This window comes from Oncorhynchus nerka, linkage group LG21 (genome assembly GCF_034236695.1).
Source record: "Oncorhynchus nerka isolate Pitt River linkage group LG21, Oner_Uvic_2.0, whole genome shotgun sequence".
Classification (NCBI taxonomy): domain Eukaryota; kingdom Metazoa; phylum Chordata; class Actinopteri; order Salmoniformes; family Salmonidae; genus Oncorhynchus; species Oncorhynchus nerka.
In genome coordinates, this window is record NC_088416.1 from 20,824,874 (window position 1) to 20,842,125 (window position 17,252).

General features: G+C 39.4%; 1 protein-coding gene across 1 annotated transcript; it reads right to left on the reverse strand.

Moving 5' to 3' along the window:
- Positions 1 to 11,569: 11,569 nt before the first annotated feature.
- Positions 11,570 to 12,986, reverse strand: LOC115117431 (homeobox protein Hox-B13a-like). The gene is made up of 2 exons (XM_029645904.2): positions 12,320 to 12,986; positions 11,570 to 11,840 (listed from the first exon to the last, which is right to left on the reverse strand). The coding sequence occupies exons 1-2, from the start codon at positions 12,984 to 12,986 to the stop codon at positions 11,593 to 11,595; spliced, it is 915 nt and encodes a 304-aa protein (XP_029501764.2). The 3' UTR covers positions 11,570 to 11,592.
- Between the last annotated feature and the right edge of the window lie 4,266 nt (positions 12,987 to 17,252).

Genomic DNA, 17,252 nt, shown 5'->3' on the forward strand with positions numbered 1-17,252 from the left:
CAACCCGTGATCTCATGATAGATGAATACCCAACTTCTAGGACTGACTAACATTGATACTTATAATTAAACCACTAAGCCAGTTGATTAATTCAAAAGCATGCAAAACGCATGTAGGCATATAGGTCATACTTCTCAAAATGGAAGCAAAACTGCACAATGCGAAGAAGTATTTTCCAATAACTCCTGAGTTTTATTTTTCATTCATATATATTTGGTGACAGCCAATCTAGATCATTGGACAAGGGTGAAGTATTTTATAGTTGTGTATTTCAGTGACTCTGTTGCCTCCGACAGACAATTAAAGATGGGGGAACACACGCTCAATATCCCGGGTGCCTATCAGAGCGAGAACAATTCAATAAAGAGCCTTCCTGTAAAACGAGCTGCCTATGTCGTCACTGGAAATAAATCGTAAAACACTAGGCCGTTCTCTAATCAGAGGCTCTCGCTTCAAGATCTCGTTTGACCTTGAGTGACCGTGAAAGCTGACAAAACCAAGAAATTCTCTTCTGTCTGTGTAAAGTTTCATTTCTGTAACTCTCCTTATTCTACTTGATGTCAAATCCCGATCTAAAGATTTGTATATTTGGTTTGTGAGTGCGGTCTGTGCACAATTCCCTTGAAGGAAAATTATTCCACCGACCTCATGGGTAGCCTACTAGTGGACGTTTAATGCAACTATCTGGTTGCATGTCACTCAAAACGACGCAAGATGGCAGAAGAGAGCCGACTTACTGAAGAGAAGGATGTTGCACAAAAGTGCCTGTCTCTTTGACTATGCATACGAATTCATATCAAATGTACCAATCATATTTTAACACAACTATATTCTACAAGTTTATAGTGCAGCCTAGAAGTGTATAAACAATTGGGACTGGGAAATAGGCTATTAATCAAATATGAATACAATTTCAATACATTATTTTCTTTATCATGTCAATCATCAAGCATCACATTGCAAAACATCACGAGTAGGCTAACTCATAACAAGGCTAGCACAAAATTGCAATTTTACATACTGAAAAAAGGAGAAACCACTGAAGTCCCAAAACAAGTATTCATGATTCATGAAGATTAATCGGTACGTGCGAGAAGCTAATGATAACTTGTTGAATGTCAGAAAATATAGGCCTCAGCTCTGTGTCTGGGAGCACAAAATGTGCCATATGATTTGAGTATTCAATTGCAAAATCCTATTTCATAAAATGACAATCAAACATCCATAAAATAAGAAAGCTCCTGCTGTAAACTTTTTTCGATAGATATTATTGTTGGAACGTACTTTTTACAAGGTGAACAGGGAAGAGAGAAATTCAGCTCGAGGCAGGTCGACTCAAGAACAACTTGGACCATACATAAATACGTTTTTACCATTTTCATCTGATCCTCTTGTATGGTCCCGAATAGTTTACGTAGGATCAAATACATTTTAATCAAGATTTGAAAAGATAAGGCATAGATGAATAGCAAAACTCAAAATCGGAATTGAATACATGCATAAACAAACAGCTTATTGTCTTTGAACGGCTATCAAAGCCTCTAGAGATACTTCATACAGACAATAAGAGTAAATATTTTTTACAATGCAAAATTACAGCCCAGTATTTAAATGTTTTCCACCTAAATCTGAGGTATTTGACATGACAGCATATGCTTATGCATGACAAAAAATTGCACAATCCGACGGATGCATAAGATCTCGCATTGCAGTATTTAGGCAGTAGCTCTTTCAGTAGCCTAGATTTTTCATTATAAGAAGTGTGTGTGTGCAGTAGGTATTGATAATTTATCATTTTACTGCTCACTGTGGCCTATCGCTTTCTACATTCAGGCTAAATGTATTAACAGTTCAACAACTTCCAATTGTAACCGATTGGTCATATTAAAGCCTGCATTTGCGAGTCTCTCTCTCTCTAGAACTAATACGGCTAAATGAGTCTTTGTTTTCGCACTTATCGAAATAAAGAAATTTGTAGCATATTACGTTTAGAATTTATATCACAGAACCACTAAACGTTTTGAATAGTATCAGAGGTCAAACACAGCAGGCCTGATTCATATCTCCAAATGGGAACGCAATAGATCAGTCGATCAAACATGTAACAATTCGGATTAAAAATATTGCATTCGATTACTTTGTTCACCAGCTGTTACTTAGGCTATATGTACCCATACAGGTTACAACATTAATATAACGTTGTCTATATATCTTAAACCTAAATTCTGAAGTTGTACAACAATTGGTATCCCAATTTAGGCTAATTTAAGGGTTTATAACCCTGGAAGCTACTGTCTGCTGAAAAAAATGTGATCAATTATGGCTGTAGAGAATGAATTAACAGAATTACGGGTTATTAACGATTTTGTGTGTTATTGTTTTGGAAAAACGTCAAAATACACAACGGCCTGCAAAAACCACGATAAATATATATATTTTGTGAACTGCGGTTTCGCTGATACACTCCAACACCTGGCATCGACACTTGTCCATTATAGGCTATGCCTACACCACCGCCCCGGAGAGCAATGTCTGGCGTGAGGTGTTGACAAACCACCCACGTCATGATACAAAATTCCCATTTTACTGGCCATCGAAATATGGAATCGGCAACCAGAAAATGCGAGTAAGGTCAATTTGGCCTCGGCCTCTAACACGCTGCTGATTCGCGTAGGGCACCTCTGCACTCTGGTGCGGCCCAACACATCTGGACCACATCCACGCGATGCCAGCGGGCTAGTGCACTGGGCTGCTAAAAACATCCACGCCTTTCATTACGATTCTAGTTACACAACTCATCCAGATGTACCGAGTCAGATTTTAATACGTGTGGAAGGCATGGAGCAAGGCTAAAGGGATAGTTTATCCGAATTACAAAATTACACATTGGTTTCCTTACCCTGTAAGCAATCAATGGGCAAGGTATGAGAGCAATCCGTGCTTCGGTTTAGTTTCCCTTGGGCACTGTTTCCACATGGTAATGTTTTTGAATTCGTGGCACAAATCCCATTCAAAAGTCATGGGACCGATATGAGCATTTCTTGCGTATCATGTCCAAATCATCCTAAGTATCTCAAATTATTCGTGAAGCTCAACAAAGTCACTTTTAGACGTTTTGAACTAAATGCTAATATCAGTCCCATGACTTGAATGGGATTTGTGCCACAAATGCTAAAATATTCGCACCCGGAAAGGGAAACTAAACTAAAGCATGGATTGCTGTCATATGTAAGGAAACCAACGTGTAATTTTGTAATTTGGGTGAACTGTTCCTTTAAGGAAATCTCCACACAACAGGTCAAGGTGAAAGATGGAGGTTGTTGCTTACAATTACCTAATTAACATGGTAGATATAGCTATATTTGTGTTATTCGGTTCCGATACACGAAATGTTTAAAATTATTTTTGCAATTGTATAGGCCATGAGTTAACCTGTAAAGCCATATATGATTATTGGCAATACATTCAGCATAATGTTATTGAAATTAATTATTGGTGGGCTAAATACATCCAAATGTATCTAACAGTTATAACATAATAACTAGGTTCTAAAACTGGAGGTCAGTACGTAAATTATTTCAATGACAGGGAAAATAATGGAACCAATATTAGCCCAGTACAATGCAAAACGTTGCCTCACTTTCTTCCTAAACCAACTCCGATTTATAAGGTCCACATAATTGTAGTGCCCCGTAAAATCTCACAGATGAGTTGTGTGTTGCATGCCAATACAATTGGTTATTTTACTGCGTAGTCTTAAAGTTATGTTGATCTCGGTTTAAGTAAGCGAGCTTTTCTTCTCAATCCGAACGATGCTATGATGTGGTTCCATTGCGCGGGGGTGGGCTGGTGATCATTAGCGCGCTCGAGAGTTCCAACTCGTGTTCCTGTTTGTCAACACCAACACCTCTCCCGCTGCTCCCAGATCCCCTGGCGACATAAGAAAAGAAAGCACAACCTTAACCAGATTCAAGATATACACTGAGTAGCCTAGCGCATGGCCAAAAGGCCAAGTCCATGCTGTCACACTTTAGTATAATTACCTGTCAAATTATTTTCAGTATAGTCTTTATTCATCTTAAATATTGTTAATTTCTTTCCCTGTAAGTAGCCTAGCCTTGTCTCCCAGAGCCCCATTTATTCAGCCATATCCGGTAGCTGAAAATATAATAGTCTAGGCCTGGTTGAATGCGTCTATCCAAAAAGTACCTTTGCTGGCGTATGGGCCTATCAATAACCTTTGGCATGACACTATGCAAGGAAGGTAAATAATGTCATACATGCATACCTAACACGACGAGAGGCTTATCAATGAATCTTAATGACTCTCCTTTCCAAATGTAATGTAAGTAAGTAAGTATCCAGCTTTGGCTAGGAGTTTAGTATCTTCATGTGAATATGTGGCGGGCGTACATAAAACAAATACATTAAATAGTTTTAAAACAGAGTTATTGGTTGCAATAATCACTGTTACATTCATATAATTAATTCGAGATACAGACCTACAATAAACATTAGAATAGCCCTACGCTTTTTATTTGTAAATAATTATTACAGAGCTAACATGCCTAATAATAATACTACTACTATGTTGGCAACATATAGGGTAAACAGATACATTGTTGAAAACGATAGGCGTATGTAACTTTTGAGCATCTACACAGCGCTAGGCCAACAATTTATTTTGCTCAGCAACAAAAGAAGACATTCCAATCCTAAAAGTTGGTGTAGACATATTCTTGTGAGCCGTTCAAAATAGCACATTTGACCACTTGTAAGGGCGGTAAACTTTAGCACGTGCACCGCCAGAAAATATTTGCAGTTGAGTTCATACCCTATTGGACTAGTGTTGGCACCAGCTGATGTGGTTGTAAGAAACATCACTTGTTTCTACATTCTATAGGCTCTTTATTAAAGCACACATTTGGGTAAATTCTAGCTCAGCTACAGTTTAGCTAGACTATTAGTGTTGTGCCGTTTTAAACGGGTCGTTAGGTGGTGATTTTCAACCATGAACTTTACCCACAATATCTTCTTACATAAATATATATAATGTTTATCTTTGTAAATATTGTATATTTATTTATTTAACCTTTATTTAACTAGGCAAGTCAGTTAAGAACAAATTCTTATTTACAATGACGGCCTGCCGGGGAACAGTGGGTTAACTGAATTGTTCAGGGGCAGAACGACAGATGTTTTACCTTGTCAGCTCGGGGATTCAACCCAGCGACCTTTCGCTTACTGGCTCTAACCACTAGGCTACCTGCCGCCCCAAATATATAAATATCGTCAATGTTTTTATGTGATTTTGATATTGTCCCCGTTTTTTCCTATATGGGAATGCAGGTCCTATCCTCAATTCATTAAACCATGTAGGAATATGTGTCACCTTGCAGCTCAGGGAGCTCAGACTGAGCTGATCACTATTCCTAGGTGCATTGTTGGAGGCCTGGTGTGTAGAGTCATTTCCTCTTCCTCCTGCATGCAGCGGACACCTTTTGAGCCTCAGGTCCATTGACCACCTCTGTCCAGACAAGGGCCAGACTACTTATTGTTTACAAGATGTCTCAAGTTCAACTGCAAAGTCCACCGTGTGACAAAAGACTGTCCCGCAATGCAGACTAGGGGGAGGAGGAGTCTGCAAAGTGAGAGTGTAGTAAACTGGGGGGGGGCTGGACGTGAACTTGAGAGAGAAGAGTCTGGCATTCTAGAAATGAAGCATGCTCTTGGGACGGCCAGTTGGAGGGATATTGACATGGAAGTCATCGCGGGTCGTAGCTTGGACTCTCCTTCTTGTCTTCAAGCCAGCCACCAAAGGCACTGTCAAAACATTCATATTTTAACATCGACAGATTGACATAATCATTTGTAATCTGCCTTGTTTTAAAAAAAAAGAGTATTTTAAAGCACACTCAGGAGGTTCAAAGATTAGCCTGAGTGGCCGAATGTCTAAAATCTAAAATAGGCCTAACGTTACCATGTCCAAAAACATTTAATAGAATTAAGTCGTTTCAATAGGTTAACAATTATTAAACTGCTTTTCTCCTTTTAACTTTGTGTAACTTTCCTATCGCAATATTTCATATTATCAGAAAAAATACTCAAATGGAAAATAGGCATATTAAAATATATATTTTACATTTGCTTCCAAATACCCGTCAATTTTCACAGACATAAACATTGTCCCTGTCAAATAAATCGAATAAAGTAAAGTAGACCTAACTATGATATTAAAGCATACATGAATAGCCAATATGTGACATAGCCTGTCCTATCCACAAATTCACATGTGACACACGTCACACTTTGAAATGGCACTTTCTCCAGAGTTGGAATGCTGTGTGATGATGATAAGATCGGTTGCCTACTTCAAAAAGCCACGACATGCTATTCTTTATGGTTATGTTTAAAGGTATGAGGTTTGTTACACCTCGCTGAATCTTGAGCAAAGATATAGGCTATACTCCTAACATTAATATAGTATTGGTAATTGGATATAAAGCACACTCAATATTATATTATATATATTATACTATGAGAATTCCCTAAAATTGTCTATATTTCACCAACGAGAGAAATACATGCCTATGTGGTGTGTCAACTGACCTCAAAACAGAGCACATCAAAATGAAAGCAACAGGACGATGCAAAGGTGATGATGTACAGCCTTTGAATAACGACGCACCTTTTACACCCTGACTAACCTAGACCGGCGTTAAGAGTAGTATGCAGCCGGAGCGCGCCTTAGCTATGCTCACTATCCAACAATTAAACTGTTCGGAACCGGACAGATACGTACATCGCGTCTCAAAAGACTGTAAAAATAGATTATAGTGCGTAAAATTGCTTATCCAAACGAGTGAACATTCGGAGAATATTATTTCATAGTTACGCAGGAGGATAGCCACTATGAGGTCCTCTCATCAACACGAATGGAAGTATGTGTTGGGAACCAAGGTTAGAAGCTACTTTGAGAGCCTTTTTCATGACAAGATTGACACATAATATTGTTTACGTTGTGAGATTCATTGTATATCCGAGATATGGACAACTGAAGATAATCAGATCTAGCATAACGGTGGCTATAGGCTATTCATAGGGACATAGAAACTCCCGTTCCCCGTATAAATATTCATGATTAGCGTGAGACAAACGGTATTGCTGATCTGGTGAGCACGTGACACTCAAGGTCAAGGACGGATTAAGGAAGTCTGCATTTGCCTCATGCTCCGTTTTCTTCTTGAACATCAAACCATTCCTCGTATCCACCCAGAACAGGACATAAATTACTAACCAATATTGAATCTGCAACTCACTTCTTGACGCTTGAGGTGAATTTCAATTGTTTTAGTTTGCATATGAAGGCCTATATCTGAAGTCAGTTGAACCTTTGTAGCCGTATTTGACTGATTTTAATTTTAAAATGAAATAGGTCTACCAATGAACAAAATCCTGTCTAAAACCATTCATATATATCTTGAAGTAGCCTATTGGCCTTAGGCTTCCAAGGGTTCCAAGAGTATTAATGGAGCAGTAATAAAATACATTCGTTTAGAATTCGTCACACTTTGAAATGGCACTTTCTTCAGAGTTGGAATGTTGTGTGATGATGATAAGATCTGTTGCCTACTTCAAAAAGCCACGACATGCTATTCTTATGGTTATGTTTCAAGTTTACACCTCAGTGAATCTTGAGCAAAAATGTAGGCTATACTCCTAAACCGTAATATTGTATTGGTATTTGGGTATACAGCACACTCAAGTCTCGGAGCGTTTGAGCTATGAGAATATCTTAAATTGACAAAAGCAAAATGACGATAACAGTGAAGACAACGTTCAACAAAAACCACACTATTGCGTCAGTACTGCGGCACTACAGCATCAATCATCCGTCACTCCAGAGTGGTATAGGCCCAGATGCACGTTAAAGTCCTTGAAGTGGATGCAGGTCATACGAAATGGGAAATGGCTATATTCCAATACATTGATAAAATATCGACCCATTACAATGTACATTTCAAGAGTAAAACAATGAATGATAGGGTCTGGTATTTCAACTAAGGGAAAATTGCAGCTTTATTGTATTGCTGGTGGAAAGCTACTTCCGTGCTTGATGCTCCCACATTGTGCGTTTTCTAAAGGAGGAGAAGGAACTCCCATTAAACCACAACGTAAACACAAAGCAGACGCGCCGTTTGTTAGAATGCTTTTGTCAAGTTCAATGTTAACCAACGGTTGACGGAATGGTGTTCTGCATTTATTGCCTAGCACAGTTCGGTGCAAGACACGTCTAGCCTAAGCTGTGTTGGTCTGAAAAGCAGCACTGCACATGCCGTGAAATCTTGGACTGAGAAATGACCGGTCCATTCAAAATCGCCATGAATTGGCTATAGGCCATGTTTATAAATCATTTAGTATAACGCCCTAACTTAATTAGATATACTGGGGGAAAATACATCTTGAAATTGTATTTAACACAATGGAACTGAAATAACAACATTACAAAGAAGGTTTCAAATGGCAGGCATGGCTATTTACTGAGGCTTACCTGAATAGAAATGCCACGGGGCACATACAGCCGAACACTATGGCTCATTTGTTCCTATGTCAGCAAAAAAAAAGTGATACAACAAGCGCATTACTTAGGCTGTGTTCAAATGGGCCTATGAGGTCTAATAGCTCCACGTGTTTTTAATCGTATTATTTTGGTCTCGTACGTCAAGTGATGTCTGGTTCTGAGAGTAGCACCAAGATAATATAATAACATTTGTGGGTTTGGGTTGGAATACCAAAAAAACTCAGATGGGTTTCCAAACGTCTCTCGCTATGAGTAAAGCCGCAGAAGGAAATGTACGACCTGAAGCGCTGGCATCATTATCTACAGTGTTGAATGGGCTTTGATGTCGTTGCTCTCGAATTCTGTCAGAATCCATACCAAAGCACAAACGTCCCCAATCCAGGTTGGACCGTAAGACTAGTGCTTCAGCTCTTCTTTGCAGTTGTTGCATTTATCAATGGAAAACTGAAATAACCTACATTTTGAAAATGAACACTGTTCTGACTATGTGGCTAGTAGTAGTGTATTATTATTACATTACTTTATGCAGCGTCGCCAAGGCTACATATGGCACATATTATGATACATAATATGGCATTGTGGTATATTATGGTATGGTCTTCATCAATGCGTCGGTAGTATATGCTTTAATCCGAAATCTCACTCTGCTAAATTTTTCCATGGGCAACATTCCCCAAAAGTGTCTATATTTCACCAACGAGAGAAATACATGCCTATGTGGTGTGTCAACTGACTTTAAAACAGAGCCCAGCAAAATGAAAGCAACAGGACGATGCAAAGGTGATGATGTGCAGCCTTTGAATAACGACGCACCTTTTACACCCTGACTAACCTAGACCGGCGTTAAGAGTAGTATGCAGCCGGAGCGCGCCTTAGCTATGCTCACTATCCAACAATTAAACTGTTCGGAACCGGACATATACGTAAATCGCGTCTCAAAAGACTGTAAAACAGATTATAGTGCGTAAAATTTATTTTCCAAACGAGCGAACATTCGGCGAATATTATTTCATAGTTACGCAGGATAGCCACTATGAGGTCCTCTCAACACGAATGGAAGCATGTGTGGGGAACCAAGGCTAGAAGCTACTTTAAGAGTCTTTTCCATAAAAAAAATGTCTTCCTTTATTTAACTAGGCAAGTCAGTTAAGAACAAATTCTTATTTTCAATGAAGGCCTAGGAACAGGGACAGAACGACAAATGTCAGCTCGGGGATATGATCTTGCAACCTTTCGGTTACTAGTACAACGCTCTAACAACTAGGCTACCTGCCACCCCAAACAATATTGACACAAAATATTATTAACGTTGTGAGATTTACTGTATATCCGAGAAATGAACAACTGAAGGTGGGGACCAAGTGACACTTAAGGCCAAGGCCGGATTAAGGAAGTCTGCAGTTGGCTCATGCTGTTTTCTTCTTGAACATCAAAACATTTCTCGTATCCGCCTAGAACAGGACATATAGACTAACAACCAATCTTGAATATGGAACTAATTTCTTGACGCTTGAAGTGAATTTAATTTGTTTTAGTTTGCATATAAAGGCCTATATCTGAAGTCAGTTTAACCTTTGTAGCCGTATTTGACTGATTTCGTATTGAATAGGCTAGTAATTATGCTCATTTTAAATAGGCCTACCAAATTAACAAACAAAACTATTCATATATATTTTGAAGTAGCCTATTGGCCTAGGCCTGCGTAAACGCCCAAAGGTTCCAAGAGTATAAATGAAGCAGTAAAAAGAGCATCAATAGCTGATACAAGTAAGGCTAAGTAATAACATACAACACATCATAGCTAGCCATTTCAAATATGGCTGTGTTTGCAGGCCTTCAACTTCCAAAGTATATTTAAGCAATAAGGCCCGATCGGGTGTGGTATATGGCCAATATACCACGGCTAAGGGCTGTTTTTACGCACGACACAATGCTGAGTGTCTGGACACAGTCCTTAGCCGTGGTATATTGACCATATACCATAAACCCCAGCGGTGCCTTATTGCTATTATAATCTGGTTACCAACGTAATTAGAACAGTAAAAATACATGTTGTCATACCCGTGGTATACAGTCTGATATACCACGGCTGTCAGCCAATCAGCATTCACCATCCAGTTTTTAATAAATAATATATTTGGCACAAACGGCACAGTAGCTTTTGCCCATCACCAAAATCATGACCCCCGGAAATACTTATTTGGCATGAAAAGCACGAGATTATTTGTAGAGGGTATGGACACGTTAAAAGTTGGAATTTAAAAAAACAAGTTTTGATGCAGCTTTCATGATGGAGCATAATATGTCAAATGCATCACTAACTTAATGCGTAAAACTCATATTTAAAATATATTATAAACGGTTTGAATGTAACTTTACATTACACTGGAATTTCTGAACTCCATTTCTTGGTCTTAGACCATCCATATTTCAATGTGTACTTCTTCTACCAGTCATTATTCTATTTTTTTATCTTTAACTATCCCTATATAAACAGGGTTTGCAAACAGATTCACATATATAACACATATATTCCACGAAGTAACATTTAATTTATACAACATACTGGGATTAAAACAATTTATTAAGCATTACGCTATATTTTTTATAAGTACTGTTTTACAAGCGTTATAAACAGTAAATATTGGGAATATGATTGCATAATACGTTTCCTAGTCTACAGCAGTAACAACATTGACATACCTAACATATAGCCTATATATACCTTAATGTATAGCACGAGTTAAACAGTTAAGCAGATTTAAGTGTTACATTAAAGCAGGCAAGTGCTGTATTTACAGGCCTCTAAAATATTGTCTTTAGAGGGCTTGGTTCTTGTTTTATTTATTATTTTCAAAAGACGAATTGGAGATGCAATTGCGCAGGCAAAATAGCAAAACAAATCCCAATCCAAAAAAAAGTACCACGTCGACGTTTTCTTTCCTTCATTTTTTGTTCATACACCAAAAACAATGTCCCTCATCCAAATCGTCTAGCTCAAGCCTGGCTGGCTACGGCGCACTGGTCTTGACTTTGGCCACGAACTTCTTCTCTTTAACTCTCCTGTTTTGAAACCAGATCGTAATCTGCCTTTCCGACAAGTTGGTTCCTGTTGAAATCTTTCTCCTCTTATCTTTCGTGATGAATTTGTTGGCGGCATACTCTTTTTCCAGTTCCTTTAGCTGCATCTTGGTGTACGGTATTCTTTTCTTTCTACCACGACGAAAGGAGTTGCCATCGTGTTGGTGGGCCACTACATCTGTAATGGACAACAAAGAGAAACTGGAGTCTGGAAAATGTGCATTTTATTCTATGATTCAGTCTTTCTCATTGAAAGGGATAACCCACGTTGCGTTTTTTGGGGGAAACGGCAGTGTATAACTGCCTACATATTGATGAATTAACACTACAATGAGGTATTCAGAAACTCAGAAAACCAGGAAGACTACAACGACCAAAATGGTCGCTCATATAAACGTGCGTGCCTATACAGAGACACATTATTAACATCCAATATTCAGCCCAAACATGTGATAGAATGAGGGATTGAAAATCATCATGTATTCGATGGCTTGCGAATAATGCATAACATGAAGGGTGATTATATTGCGAAAACATGCATTAGAAAAAGCGTGAATGAAATGTGCCTTATATAGGCTATCCAACCCATGTCACAATGTGTCCCATTACAGTAATCTAATAATGTACTAAGACAGTGTTCAGAGCATATGTTTTTACCTGCCAATGCAGATTTCCAAAGGTGTCCGGCTTGACTCTGCTCCTTTGAGCAGTACATCTGGCCGCCCCAGCCATTCGTCAGTGCCCACGGCTGATAGCTGTCCATTGGAAGCAGCGTGTCGTGACGGGGCTCTCCTGACCCGAGAGTCTGCACCACCGACACGTCCAGGTAGCTCGCCATGGACTGGTAGGGGCTTGGGTACCCGTGGTAAAACGCGAATTCTTTAGCCCGGCTCGGGTATTCTTCAGACGTGACCGGGGTGTCCATGTATTTTTCCGCAGAGTAGCTGAGCGCACTGGGCTGGGTGCAGGACTTGAGCGAACCCCGCCCCATTCTGCAGGGATAATAGCCGTTGCCAAAGTACCCATAGGGTAAGGGACCTGTGGAGGAGCCTTGAGGGACCGCGGGGCATGGTGTGCACTGTTTGCCTGGTTCCCCGGAGCTTGAGCCCGATACATCCAACGCGGAGTAGCCGGAGCTGTGCACCAAGCTAGAGGGGTGACCCCCCAGAGCGGAGTGGGCCATCAGATTCCTGCATTGGTTGGCCGCGAAATTGCCGCTACCAACCAGACCCTCCATGTTCTTGTTTAACTCATCCAAGTTGTTTTCATACACAAACATAACCGTGTCCGCCCAGCGAGGATTCAGGACCAAGGAGGTGGTCATATCACGCTCACCATTCGGACGGAGAATTCTGTTTCAAAGACCAAAGTCCAGAGTAGGACACCAGGTTACATCCACAGCTGTATTGACGCAACGGACCAAGGCATGGAATGGCGCATCGCCATTGGATGAAAAGTTTACCACGTGATAAATAAAACAAACCCTTGTTGGGGATGTCAGTCAAATTCATTATTTTTTATTGCTTTGGAGAAATGTCACGAGATTCTCTTCAGCGTATTGTTTTGTCATTTTCTATTCCCCAATTGTTGTGTTTTCTGCGGTTTCCATACACACACTGTCTCGAATAACACAATTCAACCTCTGACTACAATTCTGAAGCACAGCATAACAATAAACACGGTGTACAAAAGCCTTTCTACATGCATTTCGTACTGGATGTGTAGGGTGAATAAAGCTTCCCAAAGCTTCCCAAAGCTCCATGCGTCTACCTCTCCAAAGGCCAATGGAAGCAGACCAACGAGCATGTAGCCATCACAATTATCGCTATTCTAAATCAAATGCCGTGAAAAGGGCTACCTATGTTAAGTCATGTCATACAATGATGGCACGAGGGCTATTTTACCTATGACATCTATTGAATGCGCAGATAATCTGGGAATGATTCACTTTGGCAATCACTCCATCAAAAGTCCAGTAATAATGGAACCTACTTTGAAAAATACTGTTTTCTTTTTTTTCTTTAAATAATTGCATAAAAAAGAATATAGGCATCACATAGAGAAATTGTCATTCAAAATGAACACTGTTAAGACATGTTTTAAAAAAAAACGTTTTACTTTCACACAAAATTACTATTAATGTCGATTTTACCACAACACCCAACAGATTATGTTACACCGTTTGCCTTTTTGGTTCGGATTTAATTAGCTAATGTAAAATGCTGAATATTTCCCAATGGTTATGGACATATTTAAAGACTTATAATCGTCCTTGCCAAATGCATGAAGAAAGTTTATCGTTGTCATAAAAGTATTCTCTAAGCATAACATAACATTACATACCTTCCACATTTTTGGGGGGCGGGGGAGGAGGTCATAAAATAACTTCTTTGTACGTTTAATAGTAAATTATGTGCGCTTTTTTAATATATCATGATCAATGTTTCATGGCTAAAAACATACTATTGAAGGAATCGTAAAGATAATTTATGAACGGGATTGGAGGTCTTAAGATTTCTAAAATACGGCTGAAGTTCAAATAGATTTATTGGGGTTTTGAGGCACTTCAGAGTAATATTCTTTGTGTAATCATTATTTCTGTGGTTATGACTGTAGTTATGAATTTAAGTATTTTATACTGAAATGCACAGGCCTATTGTCATTATTCGAGATATAGCTAAACGTGTTGTATGTATGTTGGGGCTCCAGAGTGGCGCAGCGGTCTAAGTCACTGCATCTCAGTGCTAGAGGCGTCACTACAGACCCTGGTTCGGTTCCAGGCTGTATCACAACCGGCCGTGATTGGGATTCCCATAGGGCGGTGCACAATTGGTCCAGCGTTGTCCGCGATAGGGTTTGGCCGGGATAGGCAGTCATTGTAAATAATAATCTGTTCTTAACTGACTTGCATAGTTAAATAAAGGTTATAAATAAATGCATGTTATATCACAAACGTGTCAAACCTGAAATGAAGTGGTTGAAAAAAAGCAAAGTACGCTTTCATTCTGCCATGAAGTGGGTCTTAGTTCGGAAAATCTGTGTAGGCTATGCCCACACGTCAAATGCTACACATAGTTTTTAGAGAACGACATGGAAAACACAATGAATTGTTACTGGTTGCTCGTATAGCTCTTTCAAAGCTATCGCATGTTCACAAATGTGTTGAGCGAGATTGAATAAGTGGGCAAATGGTCATGCGCGTGTGCGTAAAAGTGGTGTTCTATCTGAAATGTATCCTTATGCTGCAATGGAAAATCCTTGACCTCTCCGACTCTGCCATTTTGAAGGTAGGACTGATGTTATCTAGTTTTATGAAAACACATGTCAATCTGCTTCTGGAATTGCTATCAGGTATCGAAATGTACATTTCAGCTCAATGGCGCAGTTATGCATCTAATAGTTGACCTGCGTCAGCGAGAGACGCAAAAGGTCCAGCGATATGGACAATGTTTCAAACAATATAACTATAATGAAAATGTTTCTAGCAATAAAAATAGTCTAAACTAGTGTATGATTCCTCTCATTAGTCAGGATTTGTACATTGTGTTTAAATGGGATAGGTAGAAAGACTATCATCTTTAGCCTCTACCCAGATTATTTAAATGCAACAGCCCCCTCCCCTCACTCATTCCAACCCTCACCACACACACGCGCACCCGCACGCACACAACCCCCAGACAGTAGTCTTTACATAGGGATCAGAATAGGCCCTCAAGGTCAAGGCCAAGTTTAAAGTGAGTCTGGCCCTCCCTGAAGGCTCTGTTTAGGCCGCCACCGACCAGACCAAAACGACCATGCCTGAGCAAATGCTCAAGTTCAAGGCTGCCTCTGTCTGTGTGCCATCATCACAAACACACAAGGCGCACAAATAGCATATAACGTTTGTAAGCAGCACCTTTCTTTCATTTCAATCAAAGATAGACCCACAAACCACAGGGCAAGTGACTAGGCTAGCCTATATATGCTCAATTAATACATGATTTATAAGATCATGTATTAAGAATGTGATCGTGGCTCTACGGTTTCCAAACGTATAATAATACTCCTCTTGAATAATTGTGCAATAGTGCAGTATGTTATGCTGTATTTGGCGTGTTTGTCTGCTATGTCATGTCTCATGCGTACCGCGTCGATGCCACGCGCCTTGGCTCCTTGAGGTGCAAAAAGCCTTCGCCTAATGGCACACGCTGTACTTGCGCACAGAGCTACTGTACGCAGGAAATGCCTTAATAACCCTTATTGTCAAACTTCCTGCCCAGTTGTCGAGGCTCATAATGACTTCACAAAAGGGTCGGTGCATTTCACGGTTCTCTCGCTCTCCACGAAAATAAAATGCATTTTCCTATACCCAAATCCAGGAATAAGGAATGGTAAGTTTCAAAACTGATTTGTTACCTAAGTAATATTAACTATGCGTAATTGTGCAACTGACAAAGAGTGCCTCGCGGGACAGACAACAATAGAAAGAGTGGTGTACACGTGCAAATAAACTCAGGTGAAATTTTTCCTAGCAGGAAAAAGAAAATGTATTACCAATGCTTTGAAAACGATAATATATTCAATTTCAAACGACTTGTCCATAAAACAAATTCAAAACAAAAGTCTTTACAATAACTAGCGTTATTTGGTATGAGTTACTTGTGAATACAGTAGGCTATACCGTTTGGAAATAATAAATTAGACTATTAGGCTACAATGTGGAATAAGTATGATATCATGCAGGTACTAAAGTTGTTGAGGAGAACGTGTCGTGCGTAATTATAATGCATCACCAAACATGAATAGGTCTCAGTAACATTTTTTTTGCACCAAAAAAGGTGAATGTAGTCAGGCAAAAATCAGTCTTCTGTGTGCGGATACCAGACATGCGTATGAATATTAAGGTAACAATCCTGGGCGTTTGAATGTGTACCAATTTGTATTTATTTATTAAAACATATCATGGAATATAAGAGCTCTCTGGAATTTAAGAGTTCTATATTCAACATTTGAGAATGATAAGGCCTTAAAAGTGTGATGAAAGGAGTAGCCAACAGCCCAACACAATATGGTTGTGTGCGTACACATGCCGCTATTTATTTATTTACACCCAAGAACTGTCTGATCATGTATGCTACAAATATTTTAAAAACTACAAATAATTCCTAATACACAAATAAATGCCAATTATTCAGCATACTAACTCTTTGCAAATGTCATGTAATTTCCCATTGTTCCCTGAGCACTTGGCAGAGATGGCGTGTTGCCATGGCCTCACATTTACCTCCTTGTGTGTTTGGCTTGATTCTAAAATATTTCCAACCCTGAGAAGATACGTAGCCTATAGCCTTTCTTCCTGATGAAAATGATGGATACCGACACTTTGGACATAAACAATGGACATAAATATAGCATCAGCATTCTGAAAACAAGACACTAACAACGATTCATTGGGTGAATTATCGACGAATACTCTCCATATACTAACAGATTCTTCAAATATGAAGTTAAAGCTGCCTTGTACAGTATTTGCAATCTCTAAAGTACCACCATTTGGTGCAGGGGACAGGTTGGGCGTTTCACGTCAAGTCACAGTTTTATTAGAGGGGCC

Coding starts and splice junctions, on each gene's coding strand:
- LOC115117431 (XM_029645904.2), bottom strand. CDS start 12,986: ATGACCACCTCCTTGGTCCTGAATCCTCGCTGGGCGGACACGGTTATG. Junction 11,841..12,319: donor TTGGAAATCTGCATTGGCAG/GTAAAAACATAT, acceptor TGTCCATTACAG/ATGTAGTGGCCCACCAACAC.